The sequence below is a fragment of the Centroberyx gerrardi genome, chromosome 4 (genome assembly GCF_048128805.1).
Source record: "Centroberyx gerrardi isolate f3 chromosome 4, fCenGer3.hap1.cur.20231027, whole genome shotgun sequence".
Taxonomy (NCBI): domain Eukaryota; kingdom Metazoa; phylum Chordata; class Actinopteri; order Beryciformes; family Berycidae; genus Centroberyx; species Centroberyx gerrardi.
In genome coordinates this window covers 30,489,350-30,509,022 of record NC_136000.1, presented here as the reverse complement: position 1 = coordinate 30,509,022, position 19,673 = coordinate 30,489,350, and the positions used below count along the sequence as shown (strand labels likewise).

General features: G+C 41.4%; 1 protein-coding gene across 1 annotated transcript in view; it reads right to left on the bottom strand.

Moving 5' to 3' along the window:
- The window catches only part of ripor1 (RHO family interacting cell polarization regulator 1), a 29,164-nt gene extending 21,196 nt beyond the window's left edge, over window positions 1-7,968 (bottom strand). Inside the window, exons 1-8 of the mRNA XM_071917579.2 lie at window positions 7,850-7,968; window positions 7,022-7,174; window positions 6,204-6,282; window positions 5,160-5,183; window positions 4,931-4,984; window positions 1,416-1,565; window positions 699-762; window positions 233-276 (exon numbers count right to left, since the gene is read on the bottom strand). Coding sequence (XP_071773680.2) covers window positions 233-276; window positions 699-762; window positions 1,416-1,565; window positions 4,931-4,984; window positions 5,160-5,183; window positions 6,204-6,282; window positions 7,022-7,174; window positions 7,850-7,947 — 666 coding nt within the window. The 5' untranslated portion in view covers window positions 7,948-7,968. The remainder of the gene's footprint in view (window positions 1-232; window positions 277-698; window positions 763-1,415; window positions 1,566-4,930; window positions 4,985-5,159; window positions 5,184-6,203; window positions 6,283-7,021; window positions 7,175-7,849) is intronic.
- Between the last annotated feature and the right edge of the window lie 11,705 nt (window positions 7,969-19,673).

Here is a 19,673-nt window from a genome sequence, read left to right as displayed (position 1 = left end):
TACATGTTCTTTCCTGAGCAGTAAACAGCGTTTCAATGTGTGTGTGTGCGTGTGTGTGAGTCTCTATACCAGCTGAATGACATGTGGGCCTGAGGGGGAGATTAGGTTTTTTAGATTTCACAGGTAGTGAAAGTGAAGCGAGAAAGACAGGAAGCAATAGAGATAGAGGGATAAATGGAAAGAGAAAGACTGACTGTGTGTGTGTGTGTGTGTGTGTGTGTGTGAGACTAACCTCATACTGGTCTCCAGCACACAACCTAGCAAATCCAGCCAGACCTGGAAGACAGACAGGGAGAAGTTACATATCATATATATAAAATACATATGAATAAATATTGAAATAAATATACTACCACAAATAATGATAATAATAAAGTGACCACAGCACTGATCTATAGAAGACACAAAGCTTTTTTGGTATTTTTGTTTATTTCTTCTAAATTACATCAAATTTCTAGGCTAATAATAATAATAATTATTATTCGGTAGCTCTGAAAATATCACAATATTCAAGAAATATCACAATACGGTTTCATCTTGTCTAGTCTTTTTTTTTTAAAGGGTATGGGTGAGGATAGATTGGTCAATTTAAGAGGGAATGTGAGGAGGAGAGAGGAAAAAAATGGAAAATGAGAGGAAGAAGGAGGGAGGAGTGCAGACCGACGAGTGAATTCACTATCATCCTTCATTCTTCGTACCTTTCATCTTAATGTGAAACTCCCCCAGCTGGTTCTCCAACTCGCTCTCCAACACGCACATGTTCTACAGGAGAGATAGAGAGGTGTGTGTGAAAGAGAGAGGCAGGGGAGGTTGAAGGAAAGGAGGAGAGAATGAGGAGAGGAAATCATTTTGACACCAGCCACAAACTTCAAAGCCACTGCCAAGCGAGCAGCATTAACACTGCAGCCTTTGTTTTCCTAAGGGAGACGGAGAGAGAGAGAGAGAGAGAGAGAGAGAGAGAGAGAGAAAGAGAGAGAAGGGGGGGAGAGAGAAGGGGGGAGGGAGAGAGAGAGAGAGAGAGAGAGAGAGAGAGAGAGAGAGAGAGAGAGAGAGAGAGAGAGAGAGAGAGAGAGAGAGAGAAGGGGGGGAGAGAGAGAGAGAGCGAGAGAGAGAGCACCTGTTGCGTTTCAGGTTACATTATTTTGAACTCTTATCTCTGCTTCTCTCTCTTCCTCCCTCCGTTCCTCCCTCTTTCTTTCTTCTGTCTCTTGAAGAGTAAAATGAAACAAAACCTTATATGACCTTTATCAACCTCTATTGGTCTATTGCTCTATTCTTATTTCTATACTATTCTTCTTTCCTGTATCCTGCTACTACTTGCTGCTGCAATTTGCCCAAAAGGGATCAATAAAGTTTAATCTAATCTAAATCCGAATCTAATCCTCCACTTACATCCCCACATCCTCTCTCCTTACCTCTGTGTACTCCTTGTATCCTTTGTTGGCCTCAGATAGACTCTCTCTAGCCTCCTTGCTTCCTGGAGAGGCAGTGTAGGCCTTCACCATCTTGTTGGCTCCGTCTCTGAGTCTCCTCTGCAGACAGTAGGCTTCATACAGTTCCTCAATCTGGACAAGGAAGGACAACAACTCAATAATGGGATCTAGTCCACCTCTGACATGATGCACTTTCATTGATTCCATATTTTACAGCTATCAGCAGTTTCAATCCAAGAACATCGCTATCTGCCTTCAAAAACCCATATCTGTCAAACCCTTGTTTAGCTACATCTACATCCTTTTATTATTCACAACATTTTACTAATTCTGTTGACAATAATGGCTTGATAGATCAATCCTTTCACACTCAAATCTGAAAAGAGCAGCGTTAGAACTGACAAAAGTATGGAGCTCAGAGATAAAGAGAAACTATCTAGTAGTATATGATGTATAGTAGGCTATGTATATGATGTAGTGTATATAAAGTATGTATATGTATGATATAGTATGGTATATGATATGTAAAGCCCTTTGAGACTTGACTGTGATAAAGGCCTATAAACAAGACTAGACTAGACAAGACTAGAAACAAAGCAACAGCAACAGCAGACAGCCAGTAAAAAGCGTTAGTTGCTAAATATGTAACTTGAGAAATTAAACTTAACATCTTTTAGCGGCGATAGCACCTATTGTCTTTAGCCCTAGTCACTACTCCAAAACACTCCGAGTTGTAGCTTGAGAAGAGTCAGCTCAGCTAACCTGAACTAACTGTTAGCTAGCTAGCTGTGAACTAGCTGGCATGCTGCTTCAGCAAAGCAACCAATGTTAATGTTAACATGCAGCTACTAGCCACTGCTAACGCTAGCTTCTACTAGATACGTTAGCTAGTGTGAGATGATGTGTTAACAAGACAGTGATAGTTAGCTGACCAGATACTATGGTTAGCTAGCTAACAAGCTGACATTATCTAAACACAAAATCAGATGAATGAGTGAAGAAATGACCAATTCCCATTCAAAAACGGAACAGAAATTAGCCATATTGTCTTATAGTTTATTCAATTCTGTTGAGACAGAAAAGTTGTAAGTTTAGAAACACAATAAGCTGTTCACAGCCACTTGTGGCTCCAAAATGGTCACCAGAGGGTGTGTTATGTCACCTGAAAGCCCCCCATATATATATATACACACGCACATACACACTAACACACATACTGAAACACACCTATGGAGCTCATTTCCTGTGATTGAGGTTTTATTAGTTTCCTACATGTAATATTACTCATTTGTCTCATTCCCTGATTCAAACACGAGGCTGTAAACTTTACTGATCAAACACTGCTAACGAGTCATCACGGCGTTATCAGTGGGTGAGTACAGCTGATGGTTTACTGACCCACTTATCGTTATAGCAGGTCAGAAATGATGTCACACGCATGGGTGGGTGCACACAAACACACATCCAGAAACTCTGAGATGATATCTCCTCTCAGTGCAATTAACTCCTCCCAATTTCCCAAATGAGTCAGCCCCATTGCACATAAAACAACAGTCTACTAGTTTATGAATGAAAAATGCACTGAACAAAATGACGTGAGGGAGAGGAGGAAAAGGAGAGATGAAGTAAATCCTCTGCAATGCAGAAGTTCTGGCTAGGTCAGACTGAGGGATTATCATCACACACACACACACACACACACACACACACACACGGAAATAAGAGTGAGGGTGTTTTCAGGGTGTTCCACTCCTGCTGGGACATTTGGACACCCCAGAAGATCACACACACACACACACACACACACACATACACATATGCCATGGTATACGGTAACAACACAGGTCCATGTGAGTGTAAACAGAAACATGTGCAGTTAGTTATGTGCATTAACACACACACACACACACAGAGCGGTCAGAGACCCCACTGCTCTCCAGGGGGCATACGAGGAAAAAGGAGAGGAAGTGAAATAAACAAAATACAGACCTTTAAAAGTCTGACTGTAAGGGGAGGAGACGGAAAGAAAGAAGTAGAAAGAACTTGGGGCTACATCCTGCGCCCCAATTAGCGCTTTACCATCCATCTGGGTGGAGTTATAGCTTGGAAGGACCAGGGTTTGTCTTCATTGATTTAACTAATGCTACCAACTGTATTTCAACCAACTGTATTTCAACCTATCTATCACTCCTTCCTTCCTTCCTTCCACATCCAGTCGTTAAGTGATTTTTCCAATTAAACTTATCCAAGATGGCAGCATGTGACTTGTGAGCTTGGAATTATAAGGATCTATCTGGGTAGAGTGCAGTTCTGAGATATTGAGCATCAAAGATTTGCCATAACACTGTTGCATACTTTCTATCTTTTTTAAAATATCTAACCACAAAAGGTTGTTTTAAAAAAACATAACACCACACAAGCATAAAGTATCATTCAAAGACCCCAAATATGTGGATAACTAAATTTTGATAAAAAAAATAAAATAATTCCAAGCTCAATGACAGTCCTTAAAGCAGTCTGATCTCTGTTTCTCTCGCTCTCCTCCATTTCTCATCTCTGCATGGTGACGAATGAAGAATAAAATAATAGTCGTAATGCCATTAAAGTACGCCCCATGTTTCCTTTCACTATCCACTGTATTCTATCGAATAAAGCAGAATGCCGTGATCTAACTTTAACTCTTAACACACATACACAGATTGAAAGAGAGAGAGAGAGAGAGAGAGAGAGAGAGAGAGAGAGAGCAAAGAGAGAGAGAGAGAGAGAATGACCCATGTGTGACAGCAGACCAAGCAAGGTTATCATTCAGCTCAAACAGTTAAGTGGTTCACTAAACAACTAACCTCTGGAATGTGTGACTATTCTCTACCTTCTGCGTGTGTGTGTGTGTGTGTGTGTGTGTGTGTGTGTGTGTGTGACCTAGGCCAGACTAAAGTCCAAAGACATTACTGGCTCCCAGCCAAACACAGGCTTGACTGGTCTTGATGCAGCTGAGCTGTAAGGATCAACCAAACACACATGCACACACATACACAGCACCTGTGTTAAAATACCTCAGTTTCTAATACAATAGCTTGTTTAAGTGTAATGTTCTTGTTTAGATATACAACTGTCACGTTGGACTTATTTAATGAGGAATGTATTTTTTTTATGTAATCTAAATGAAATATGATTACAAAATGGCAAATCAAATATGGTTATGGTAAAAAATAACATGATTCCTAAAGTGTAATCTAATCTCAATGTCATCAAAAAGTAATGTGACTACAAAAATGCCATCTAAATGCAATGTAAAAGTAATCTCATCACCAAAAGTAATGTGATTGCAGAAATGTAATCAAAAAGTAATCTATGCAAATGTAATCATGTAATCTAAAAGTGATGCGATTACAAAAACCGACCAGTCAAGCATTTCTGAACAAATTTCCCAAACTCTTTGGACAACTATAATTTTCCATAACATCTACAGAGCTGGAAAAGGCGGATGGAAGTCTTACCTTGCTGAGGTGGAACTCCAGTCGTCGTATGAACCGCTCATTCACCTTCACTTGCTGTCAAAGGGAAGCACAGAGTCATATTGATTCCTACTGGTCCACAGAGAGGGAATGATGCTCACAATACCTCAGTCAAAGCCAACTGAGGTGCACCAACTTAGTTCACTAGAAATTATGTAGACCAAAAGGTTCATTACTAGTTAGTAGAATTTGTGTCCAATGGCAAACTCACCTTGTCCAATTCATACAGGAAGCCCTGAGGAAGGAGGGAACATCAAACCATCAGTGTCTCTCAGACATGACATCAGTGATAAAAAACAAGACATACAATTTGACACTCTTCATTTTAAGTGATATTTCACTTTGGCAGAACATTTTCTGAATAGGCCCTTTTCACAAACATGGCTGCCATACATCCGCAGGGTATAGATCGGTTCTCACCGTTGCCAGCAATGTTAAAAAGCCAACTTTCTGTCGCCCATAACTCTGTCTGTGATCACTTACTTTGTGTTTCAATGTAATGTATAACACAATACAGATGTTGTCACTGACATATCTTTCTGTTTCTGTTGTCAGACGACTGCAACACTATAAAAAAAGTGATTTGATCAAGGGTCACAAAATGCTAACAGTAAAGAAATTAGCATTAGCCTTGGTTAGCCAGTTAGCATTTTGTGACCCTGATCACAGTTACTTGCACAGTCGTCTGAGATGTTAGATATATTTTGAGATATTAGATTTTGGTTCTATAACTACTGCAGTTTTATAAAAAAAAAAATACACATATACATATATATAAATCATGAAAAACAACTATAAATAGTTAATTTATACATTTTTATACCAGCTGTGTCAAGTACACCAAGCACAACATTAGCTAAGAAAGAAAAACTGTAATGGTAATTTTTCTCAAAATGGCATTTTCCCTACGAAAGAGCAAAACACTTTTTTAACTTCACTTGTAGACATGGCACGTCTTGACAAAAATAGTTTTTATATCTTTTGTCATTTCTTTATAATGGTTGTTTTACATGAAAAAAGTAAATAAAAAAAAAGGCTGAGATTTCTTGTCATGGCATTTTGTAAATAATTCATCAAGTTAACAAACAAATCCCTATGTAAATTACCAACTTTATCCACTGGAGAAAAAAAACTTCAGCCAATTTAAATATATCAACAACAAAAAATAAGCCATAAAACAAAAGTATTTGTATTTGTGTCCATGTCCAATGTATAAAAATGTATTAAAGTAATGAAAGTAAATGTCAGACCATACCAGTCGTGAATTCCTCTTCGATTCTTTCATCTGTCTGCTGAGGCTGTCTAACTCTATCTGATGAACTTGGAGATAGGACCTGGGTACACACACACACAGAAGTTGTTAAGACTGATACAGTAGGACGTAAAAGGACACAGACAATAAGATTGACTGGAACATTGTATTCAACTACAATATACTGTAATATTATTACTTACTCCTCCCTGTAAGAGGCAATTTGTTACACTAGTCCTAGGGCTGGACGATATGGTTGAAATCAATATCACGATAATCATAAGGATTTTTTTCGATATCGATATATATGACGATATGGCTCACATAAGCGAAATCACGTTAAATAATCAAATTAATGTTCATCATATTGAACTGAATGGTAATGTTTGGTGTGATGTCAAACTAACTGAAATTTTCACATAATATTCCTACCGTACTTCATTTTGTCTGAGTTTCTAAATAAAATGTGCTTGTTCTCATCAGTTTAGACAGCAGAATTCTGCGTCTCGATATCCCAAAATCACCATATCATCACAATATAATCCCACTGAAAGACGATAAACGATAATATTGAATTATCGTCCAGCTCTAACTAGTCCTACTTTTCCATTACAGCCACAAATTTGGCACTTATATCCTCTGTTACCTTCAAAATTAAGGATTCAAGTGACTTGCTTATGTGTTTCTATGTGAATGATAAGAGAAACCACATAGCTAACGTTCTTGTCGTCTTTTTACTGGATAAAATCAAAGTAGTGGGAATACTTCCACCTAGAGAAAAACAACTTTTCTATGTGAAAAGTTTGTGTGATTTTACTCACTGAAGCCCTTTCTTCAGCGCCTCATAGACCTCGTCCAGTCGTTCGGGCTGGGGGATTTTCGGTGGTGGGTTGGACTTGGTCGACATGGTAAACATTCTGCTGGCTCTGCTCGGCTTCCTGGTGAGACCTGGAGTGCTGAACACCAATAGGTTCCTGCAATAATGACATGATCACGTTAAAATCATGCCACTGCCATTGCCATCATCTTGATGATCATTATCTTCATTGTCATTGTCATCATCATCATTTAAGACTGCAACTTAGTCCAGTGTACCATAGTTGTAACAGTAGTGAGTGTCTGGAACGTATGAGTGCATGGGCCTATAAAACAAGCCCATCCACCTCATTTTTGTCTCCATCACTGCACCAATAAAAATCTGACAAAGAAGAAATCCCCACTAATGTAACGTTTTGTTTTTCTTTTTTTAATCTTTATTTATCCAGGGAAAGTTGACTCAGCTCCATGCTCTTTTTTTTCAGCAACACCCTGATTCACAGTCATACAGTTCCACACATCCACACTGGGAGCTGCCCAGTACAACCACAGTCTTCTACTGGTGGCCACTGAGCAGCTCCACTAGAGCAGTTGGGGCTGAAGTGCCTTGCTCAAGGGAACCTCAACAGTAGTTGGTATGGGAGAGACAGTGTAATTCATTTTGCCCAGCTTCTCTAAACTCCACCCACATGTCCCTCTATACACAATCACACACACACACATAGTCAGACTGTCTGTCTGTGGAGCTCCACCTGACAGGATGTCCTGTAAACTCTGTACTTCCCCACAATGTGTATGCGTGTGTGACTGTGTGTGTGTGTGTGTGTGTCTACCTGTATGGCTTGTCGTAGGTGTTGACTCCAGCGAAGCTCTGGCTCCTAGTGATGGATCTGGAGACGAGGCGCCTGGCCGGGCGCACGGACAGTGACATGGTGGAGAGAGTTCGGGACGGACTCCCTGTGGAGACCAGAGGAAGGGAAGGGAGTGATCAACAGCTGAGACCAGAGCACCACATACAACGATGTCAATAACTTCAAATTTGACCATTGTCATGCCAAAACAACTGTGAGAAATTCCAAGGGTGAAGCGTTTCCCCCAGAATTGTATTCTTGTCAGGGTGGAAAAGCCTCTGAAACAGCATGTAGACCATCATGGGACACCAAAACTCCTAAACTGAAAGTCTAAAATGTGACACTTTTGGGGGGAAAATATATCAGAACATTTTAGTAAAAACAAACATCATCATACTTTCATTTACTACAGATTCCTCCTGAAATTATACTTTGTTTTAGTTAATCTTAATGCGAGAAACATTGCAATGTATTTTTGACAACAAGGGTTTTATTTTGAAAATTGACAACCAGACGTACTACTTTTACTTTGAAAGTCTGGCTGGCTTGACACTGGTACAAATTAGTTTACATTACACTTAGTTTACAGAATATAACCTGCCTACAATATTAATAATAATCAAAATAATAAAAATACTGGGTCAACAGCCCAGTTATACATTTCTAATTGGGAGATTAAAACTTTCTCAATGTGCATCTTCATCCACAGTATGTAAGTTAGCAAATCAAGAACATACCAGGAAATTATTACTGCAAACTAATGGAAGTAATAGCAATACTACCAAAAAGTCTGAATAGGTTACAACGACATTGAGTCACGGAACTACCAAAGAGTCTGAGCGTGTTACTTTGCTTGTGCGAAATGTTCTAGAGGGCTACAAACAGGACGGACTCCCCACAGCGACAGACGCAGGGTTGATAGGTTCCTAGTGGGAGAGGTTTAGAAAGCGTACTGACAGGAAGATGGTGGACAGACTCCCTGGAAACAGGAAGGGAGGGGATTAGAAGGAGGCCCAAACCCTTCCCAGTAATGGAAAGAAAAAGACACAATATAAAGAAAAGCCCTTTTGGATCAAGCCATTTGTGTAAGGCAGCGACTAACTCCTTGAACAACTATTCAACGCTTTAGTGCAGCAGTTGATGACACATCGCTCTCTCTCTCTTCCTGTGCAGCAAGGTCAAGTGGACGGAATAAGAGTCACTGCTTCCAACATGTAAACACACACACACAGAGAGAGAGAGAGAGAGAGAGAGCGAGTACAGCACTGAGGTTCTGGAACATGCAATTTTAAGGATTTTGAGGTCAAGGGTTAGGTACACTCTTCACTCAAGTTCACCCAGTGTGTGTCTGTGTGTGTGTGTGTGTGTGTGTGTGTGTGTGTGTGTGTCTGTGTGTGTGTGTGTGTATTATCAGTGAGTCACTGGACTTGGCTGTGGGACCTCATTGTGTTCCGTGCTTTGATAGAAGTTTAAAGGCTAGATTAAACAGAGACAGAGAGACAACACGCAGTCTGTTCTGGACCGTACAGTCTAGTCAGGATCTCCCCATGTACAGCCACTGTATTCCTATGGGTGATTCCGCTCTACAGGATTTGATCTGGCTTTATCAATCTGCAGCAGCTGCCACCGCTATCGGTGAACTGTAAAATGAAAGCTTCTATGGGACTGTTCACTAGGAAGTTTAAGATTGTTTAGGAAATCTCTCTCTATCAATGAGGATTGACTACAGTTGGCGTCAGGGGTTTTATAGTTTATCCTGGAGGGTTATATTGTACTGGCTGTTCCGTGGATTGTCTTGGTGGATTGTCTGCTCAGCAGTAGCTACACTGCCCATACATCCCTTTCCTAGGAAGTGGGCATGCATGGCAGTCCTCAGCAAAAAAAGACTTCAGTAGTAAACACATCTAGGGCTGCAACTAACGATTATTTTCATTGTTGATTAATCTGTTGATTATTTTCTTGATTAATCGATTAGTTGTTTGGTCTATAAAATGTCAGAAAATGGTGAAAAATGTCAATCAGTGTTTCCCAAAGCCCAAGATGACGTCCTCAAATGTCTTGTTTTGTCCACAACCCAAAGATATTCAATTTACTGTCACAGAGGAGTAAAGAAACCAGAAAATATTCACATTTAAGAAGCTGGAATCAGAGAATTTTGACTTATTTTTCTTAAAAAATTACTCAAACCGATTAATCGATTATCAAAATAGTTGGCGATTAATTTAATAGTTGACAACTAATCGATTAATCGATTAATCATTGCAGCTCTAAACACATCACTTGGAAGATCTGTTCTTTTAGGTTTGGTTGTATGTTTTAGGGTTTGACCCATATGGATTTGTAAAAGGCCAATACTGATATTTTTCAATTAAAGCTTCCAATTGAAATATCATTTATTATATGAATTAATCATTTTTATCCCCAGAAATTCCAATAAATGACAAGTATTAAGTGTTTCCCCCAGTATTTTATTCTTCTCCGGATGGAAAACCCTCTGAAACAGCATTTGGGACACTAAAACTTCCCAGTGAAACCCACGAGACAAATGAAAATCATCGTCATCATGCATGCTTGTGTGGAATCTGATCAAAATGTCTCATTAGAATCAGTTCAGGTTAAGGTCTTCCCATAGACAACCAGTGTATTGATCAATTCTACAGTAAATACGAAATCAATCAAACTGCAGCATATGCATCATATCAGAGGTGGATGACACTGGACCATATCCGATTCTAAATAAAAGGCCGATAATGGCCCAATATATCAGTCTAACATTAACATGTGTTGTGTGAACTCCAGGAGGAATAGCTGCTGGTTGACCCGTATAATGCTAACCGTGTTATTAGTGATTTAAGTAGCAGGGCAGGGCACCTAAAGTCATGGGGAACAAATGGGGACAAATGCCTTGTTGAATGCACCATGGTTGGCGTCCTTGGCGTCGTCACAGGTTTTCAAGAACCACAGCGTTGGCTTGGTTATGTTGTTTTCATACTTCAACCCAAAACCAGGTCACTTGAGTAACCGGGTTATGAAGGGAATTCTCTATGCATGTGAACATAGCCAGTGATAGAAATTAAGCTTGAGCTTCATTTCCAAACTGACACATACATTTTTAGTCTTGCCAATGGGTTTCAAAGGCAAGTTTCTCAACACCTCAAGGACTGTGCACACCTTGGAGCAAAAGTGAAACAAAATTGGTCATATTAGGATTTTAGTGCCACGCAGAACTAGGGTTGCCTTCTGCAAAACTCAGTTCAAGCCATAGTCAAATGCATAGCGGTGCCAAGTTTCCACCTCCTCTCAGCGTATGACTAAATATGTCCACAGCAAAACAATGAGCTATTAATCTACTGATATCCATCTCAACGTACGATAGGTAGACGCACAATGCATCCAGCATGGGCTGTTGTTGTGACAGGCTGGGATGAATCAGAGGCAAGAAAATCCTCTGTTGCATGCAGATATTCAGCTGTCACATGTCCCAAGTCTGAATTTAGATAACCAAGTCAAGTCCATGTCATTACTGTCAAGTCTCAAGTCTAAATGTAGAACAGCAAGTCAAGTCAGAACAAATCAAAGTACAAGTCAGAGTCAAGTCACCAGAACCCAAGTCAAGTCAAGTGTCAAGTCTTCTCTTCACGCATCAAGTCCAGTCTCAAGCAATTAAAAGAGTTTTGTTTCTGTGGCCCAAACCGGAATTCTGTTGTTGTGGCCTAAACCAGCGTTTTGTTGCCATGGCCAAAACCAGTGTTTTGTTGCTGTGGCCAAAACAAGTGTCCTGCATCCTGTTTCTTTAAACAGCTGAAACGCCTCTTCAAGCCGACTGCCAAACACCCCCTCCCACACCACAGGAAATGTCACAATCCTACAGGAAGTCAGAGGCAATTGGTTCTCCTGACAGGAAATTCAACAAAGGAAGATAGTCCTGAGGGCTGCAGTCATCTGGCTGAACCAGCAAGATGCAGACAGGGAAAGGTCACTTTAAGCTTTTTAGCTGGAGTTTAGCTTCGAGGAGTGTGTGTGTGTGTGTGTGTGTGTGTGTGTGTGTGTGTGTGTGTGTGTGTGTATAAGCGTGGAATTACTTTTCTCAAGTATGAGTGAGATATATACCAATAAAGCACACACACACAGAGAAAGACATAAAGAGAAAGACCAAAATAAAGACATAAGAAATAAATAAAGGAAGAGAAAGCCCCCCCATCCCTCTTTCTTCCTATCTTGGGTCCACCATTTGTTGACTTAACCTACTTCAACTAGTCAAACAGACAGACAGAGGGCTGAGAGAGAGTGAGAGACGAAGGAAGAAAACAAATTAGAGAAAGAGAAAATAAGTCTACAAGCGATACAGAGTGGACACACAGAGCAAGTGGAAACATTCGGTCATACAAGTGAATTGAATTCCCTGATTAGTCACTACATTACATTATGCTTCTGTTCAACCCTTGCAGCAGTTTCACTCAATCAGTTCACAAAAAAATGCTGAATAACTCATATTCTGGTTAAGGTCTTTATTCTCAGTAAGCCGTTTATAAGCAGCTTTCACACCCTGAGTGAATGAGTTGAATATTCTAAATTACTGTGGAAACTAAGTCTGCGCAGACCATGGAAACCAGCAGTACATGTCAATGACAAAGTTAGCAATGCTGTAGTATCTTACCAGAGTCTGAAAAAAACACTCATATATATAAATAATAATAATACATTTTGACTAGCTGTGATCAGAGAGGAACCGCCATCATATCAGACTGACTGGACCACATCTGATTTTTTTTTTTTTTTTTTAAAAGGCCAATATCGGCCCCATATATCGGTCTAACCCTAACACAAACCAGCACCTACCTGGAGAGGGCTCCTTGTCTCGGTCAGTGTCCCAGTACAGACAGGTCAGTGGTAGTCGGCACATTTCTCCCCCTGTCCCACCCTAAGGTCCTGCCTGCGATGCAATCTCTAGCCTAACCATTAGAATAACATTGGCTAATCAGTCAGTCTCCCACGTAGTTCAGTAGTCAGTCAGTATTACAGCTGATAGTCAGTTAGTCCGACTACCAGATTGACTTAATGACTTTTTAGACCAGCTATCTGGTCTGATCTGATCTGTTCTGGTCTGATCGGTGTGTTCTCTGTGCCCTACCTGTCCCATAAGAGAAGTCTGGCCCAATAATAATAACAGATTCCAGTCACATCATCTCCTCTGCTATTGATGCTCTCATATAAACACCGCGACTATGGCTCAGCGCCACGCACTCGTCCGACCTTCCATACGCATCTGTGGAGTGTGTGTGCGTATGTGCGTGACACCATGCCTATTGTTCGATGCTCTCTGGCCTCTCTCTCCAGGACCGTTCTAGAACGCAAAGCCCTGCATGGGGCCACACACAAACAAACACACAAACATACACACACGCACTGTTGCCACACCCTACCCTGAAATCCCTCTCTCCCATACCCACTTTTAGCATTAGGCCACATATCCCTCTTTGGTCAGCATTGCAAAGAATCTGTGCATGTGTGTGTGTGTGTGTCCCTGGGAAAACTGGGCGAGAGATCCTGTGTGTCTCTGTCATGTAAGGAATGTCAAATCCAGACAGACTGGCAGGTCAGAGAACACACACACACACACACACACACACACATACAGAGGAAAAACAGACTTGTCTCAAGGAGTAATCATGAAACAAGAAAAAAAATCTGTTATGTCAATTGTATGTGTTTCAGTTAAGCAAGTTATATTATTGTTACACAAGTGCAATTTCTTAAAACCAGCAAAATGATCTTCCAGTGTAAGCTGGCCTAACATATCTTAAAATATTCTTCATAAAATCTGTATACATGATAAAAATCCAATGATAGCCTTGTCATTTTTTGCAATGTAGCCTCCTCCTCCTCTAGTGTTGCTCCTCCTAAATGGTAAATAAACACACATACACACACACACACACACACACACACACACACACACACACACACACAAACCCTACATATCTGGCTGTATGTACAACCACCATACAAATGATGGACCTACTACAATAACTTGCTACAATAATGAGCACCATGCATTCTGGACACATAGGTCACTTCCAGGCTTTTCAAGGCATGGCCATGCCCAAACCCAAGATGTTGCCAGTACATGGTATTCACATTAGCCAAATAAGCCACCGGGACACACCCATGGCAAGCTTTAAGTGCACCAAAGATGGCAACCATACCATTTTGATCATGTTTCAAGTGCTGCAACCAAGGTTGGGTCAACACTTGTTATGCATCCCATGCATCTTTGGGAAGCTGGAAGGCGACAGTCTAGAAACCGGAGACGGAGCTGAACAATGTGCTTCAATCTGAATGCCTTTGAGTGGCAAATCTGGCAACGCTCAAATGAGGATAAGCACCGTCATTAAGTTGCCAAGCACCCAGAATTGACCTGATGTACAACAACATGGCGAATGTAAATATTGATGCCCACCATTCACACCAAGCAGGGGATGCAGTCGTAAGCCGTGTCGTTCTGTTAGCTGATAAATGCCCCACAGAGGACGGAAGAGTTCTAGGGGCTCGAATTACTGATGAATCAGAATGAAAATGCTCCAATTACAACACACCCACCTCATCAATAGTGATAATATCACTACAGATCAAAGAAAAACCCTAGGCTCTTTGGGTCCAAGAGTCAAAAAGTCTGGTTACCTGGCAACATCTTTGCAGTGTCAAGTATAACAGTGTAAACTCTCATCATCTGTGAGTAAAATCAGCTAGCTAGTGGACGTAATGTGAAAAATTCACTTCTATTCAGATAATTTCACGGGGTCATCTTCATCTTCGTCTTAAAAAAGGGCGAACGGAGGGTATGTTCAACCTTCTAGGGAAAGCCTATGCTAAGGTGCTGGAAAGGAGACTCCAGCCAAAGGTTGAGCCTCGGATTTAGGAGGAACAAAGAGGATTTTGTCCTGGTCGCAGAAGAGTGGACCAACTTTTTACCCTCTCGCAGATAATCGTAGAGTCGTGTGAGTTTGCTATTCCAGTCTAGATGAGTTCTGTGGATTTGGAAAAGGCCTACGACTGTTTGCACAGGTATCCTGTGGGAGTTACTCTGGCTGTTTGGAGCACCAGGGCTGCTACTGCCATTCTGTCCTTATACAATTGCAGTAAGAGCTGTGTTTGCATTCTTGGCATTATTTCAAACTCAATCAATGTGGGTGTTGGTCGGACAAGAGTGCACCTTGCCTCTTCTCCTGTTCCTGATATTCATTGACAGGATATTAAGGTGCAGCTGAGGTCTGGAGAGTTTCTACTTTGGTGACATTAGGTTGGCATCTCTGCTGTTTGCAGATATCATCCTTTTGGTTTCGTCGGACTGTGATGAATCTATATATGTATTGGCATTGTTTGGATGAAAGTCTGCACCTCTAAGTCTGAGCCCATCATTCTCTCAAAAAGCAAAGCTTAATGCAATCACAGATACAAGTAGCAGAAATTAGGTTTTTCAGCAGGGTGGCAGGCCTCAGTCGCTGCTCCTCCGCACTGAGAGGAGCCAGTTGAGGTGGTTCGGGCACCTAGTAAGGATGCCCCCCCGGCACCTCCCTTTGGAAGTGGATACCACAAAATGGCATCAGCTAGGAGCTGTTCGATGAAGTTAAAACATACTATCCACTCCAGTTCTTTGCCACACTGTAATACATATAGCTGCCTTTAACAGTTGACCTTTCTATTTAGATCCACACCTAGGCTGAGACTCTTAATCCAGATAAGACTACTACAAGGGATTGTGATTGGAGGGCCGAGAGTCTGCAGGTTTTCATTCCAACTAGACTACTCCTCTCTGGGTGAAGGTGTTCTAACCAGTGAAATCACCTAGTAGACTAGTCTTTGGCTGGAATGAAACCCTGCAGATTCTCGGCCCTCCATGGCACATGGTTTGAGAACCCTGCTCTAAAGCTGCACTATAGGCAAGATGTTCATGTAAAAATTCACCTGTTTCATCAGCCTAAATAACAAAGTGGGACTGCAGCAGAGAAGAGCGTCCCATCCCAACAATTGAGACGCCATATTTACCCCAAATTCAGAGTTTCTGCAGGATGCTATAATATAATTAAATTAATATACTTAAATGTCACCTGAACAGCTCCAAAGGGTCACACTGCTGGGCTGAAGAAAGTGAACCCTGATGGCTGGTCTTGACCCCGCAAATCCATGCTATCTTCCTCCCTTCCTTCCTACCATTAAGCCCATTCCGCCAGGCAGAAACTTCTCAAGAGCCTCTGACCTGTGGAATCCCCCTCTTATCTCGAATCAAATATCTAAAGACAGCACACATAATGAAACGCTCCAGGGACAGGGAACAAAACTCTTTGCACTGTAAACATTCATAACCATGTACTTCAACATACACCGACATGTCTCCCAGATAAGATAGACCACATTCATCTCAATCTCCGAAAAGAGATTGTCCACATGTGGATAGGTTAAACAGAGCCATGGACACAGAGCTTGGAGATGATTTTCAACCCCAGAAAGAAAACAGCAGGATCCTCATTCCATATTTGATAAAGTGAATCGTTTTTTAACAGCATATCTAGTCTTCTAGTGTTGGAATTGTCAATTGTGCTGTGTCTAATACCGCGCATTTGCTCGATGCTTATTCAATTCTATTTTTCTTTGCTGTAGCCTATTACTATTTGCTACTACAATGACTCCGTTTACTCACGGGCATCATTAAATTGTCACCTAATCTCCTAGTCCTCACAACACCACTGCTTTCCGTTTCATTTTAGTTTCATAAGTCCAAGCCTTTCCCTTCCCCCCCTCCATCTGTCTTTAGGAGGAGGAAACGCAGGACGGAGTAACATCCTGCTACGAGGGCAAGGCCAGGAAGAGGCTACTGCTACTTATGGCCATACTGAATAACAGGAATGACTCACTATAGCCTGGCTGTACGGCTGTACTGCATTATACTTCCAGGATGAGTATACTAGTGCATTATAAATCATAGCTTGTGCCATATTGCATAACAACAAAGAGTCTACTTCAGTTGATAGCCATACTGGTAACAGGAATAGCTTATGACCGGACAGCCAATGTCATATTTTAGGGCCATGATACATTCCAAATATTTTGACGAAATGTAGTTACCACTCCTCTAGCTGACTAAAGCCATACAATATAGAAATATATAAATAATTCAGCCAAATTGAGCCTTTAACATAAATTGTTTCATCAAGAACTAGGCCAACAATCCATGTCTTACAGAAGTATATCCGATTTAATTAAATGGAGGGTAATAAGTCAGGCCAGACTGCACTGACCAAGTCATAGACATAGACAGCAGCTAGACCACACCACAAAACACACACACACACACACACACACACACACACACACACACCACTGAAGGAGATAACACTTGACATAACAACATAGTCTTGGAGTAACATCACCACACACACACACAGACCACAAACACACTATAACCATTACCACACACAGTCAACATAAGTCACGTGGTCCCATAATGTAACCGCCGCTGCCGCTGCCACTACACACACACACACACACAGTTTCCATTCTGCCTTGAAATTGCAAATGGAAATAGTAGTGAACAGTTAGGTTTATTAGTTGTTCTAATGTCGTAAAATTCACTGACAATGAAGTGATGCTGACAAGTGGTTATTAGTAGAATCCACTAACTGATGAACTGCATTCCACTTATTTATTCTTTCACTAGTGAGGAGGCTTTTACTTTTCTTTTAGTTCATGTGTCACACAATTATTCTAGTCTACCGTATGCTGAGAAATAAACGAATGAATCTGTACTAAATCAAGCAGGAGAGGAGGATATTAGGGTTGGCCAATATTGTTTTGTTTTTGAAACCCGATGGCGATATCAATGTTTTTGTCCAAGTATTCAGTGTTTTTCCCAGAACTGTGTTCTTGTCAGGGTGGAAAAGCCTCTGAAACAGCATTTAGACCATCATGGGACACTAAAGCCGCTTTTCCACCACATGGTACCGGCTCAACTCGCCTTGACTCGACTCGCTTTTGGTAGTACCACTTGGTTTTCCACTGCAGATAGTACCCCCTCAATGTGCCCCCTCCCCCCCCCACATATTGGGAATCTACATGGTTACTTTCTCGCCTGAAAAAATATTAAAACTTAATAAAGTGACATATTAACAGTCGTAGAGCCAAAATTACAACAGCTTTTAGCCTGCTTTAAAATCCCCGCTATCGCTGCCGGCAATGATGACGATTCTCTCTGACCAATCAGTAGTCTGCAGTGTTTTCACGTCACCTTTTGGTATCGCCTCAGCTCGCTTGGAACCTCGACGGAGGTGCTACCAAAAAAAGTACCAGGTAATATGGTACCTGGTACCTGGTACTTGCCCAATGGAAAACCAAAAAAGGCGAGTAGAGTCGAGTCGAGTTGAGCCGGTACCATGCGGTGGAAAAGCAGCATAAAACTCTCCACTGAAACGCAGACTAATGACATTCTTTTAGGGTTAGCAGCTCTTTAAGGCATTGAAACCCACCACACCTATTCAATACATACACAAGTCTCTATCCTATAACTTTATCCAAATAAGAAGAAGAGAGAGAGTTAACTCCAATGCAATGCATGCTGGGACGTCTGCTAATAAGTCAACAAGGTCTCTTCATCAACCGCTTATGATCAGATTAGTGAATGCTTGGCAAGCTGTTTTTGTAACTCATCATCTTGTGATTAGAAGTTACGAAGAAGCTGAACCAGCGATTTTAAGGTAAAACCGACAAACTCATCTAGATCCAAAGAGTTAATGATTCAAGATGAGTTAGTTTCACTGAATTGCACTGTGATTTTTTACAGTGTAGCAGCTGGTACCTCCATATCCACTGTACATGGTAGCTCTTCTTCTGTATGGATCCACCCAAATCCAGACAGCAGCGCTCGGTCCTTTGACTGACTCTTCCCCACTTGGTGTTTCTTATCACACTGCACAGTTTACTCTCCGATCTCTCGCTTCCTCTTCTCTTGTCTTCTCTCACTCCCTCCGTATCTCTCTGTCTCCCTTAATACATGTCTGCCGCCGGGAATATCTGTCTCTCTGTGTCCTTAAGTCTTCTTCCCAGTTGTTACGCTTTGTTTCTCCTCCCTCTTTCCGTTTCTCGCCCTTTCACTCCCTCCCTCGCCGCCAACACGGTGGTTTCTTTTAGTTTACTCACTTGCGGATCCCCCCCTTTTCTCTCTTTTTCTGTCTCCAACACTCTGATAGAGGAGGAGGAGGAGAGGGAGGAGGAGGCGGAGGAGGAGGAAAGAGGAAAAGGAAGGCGGTCCTCCCTCCTCTTCTACCCTGCTGACATCACTCTTTTTTCCTGCCCCTCCCTCGCCCCATAGCTCCAACGTATTGTTTCTGATCACACACACACACACACACACACACACACACACACACACACACACACACACCATATCTCAACACCGAACCTCTGGTCACCACAGACTCAACACCCCTTTTTCCAGAAACGGCTCCTCGCAAGGCATCACTTAGCAGTTTTCTAATTGTCCAGGGACATTTGGAGCTCAAAAGTAAACAAAACATAATTCTCACACACACACACACACACACACACACACACACACACACACACACACACACACACACACACACACACACAGCCAGAGCTATTCTTTATTGTTATGATCCAAAGGACTGAATGACTCACGTTGAGGAATTACCGTGAATTATGAAAGAAAACCTCAAGGGCATTAAGAAACCCAAACACTAAGACTTAAACTAACTGACTGCTCATTCAAATTCATAGTCTTGGACAAAAGACT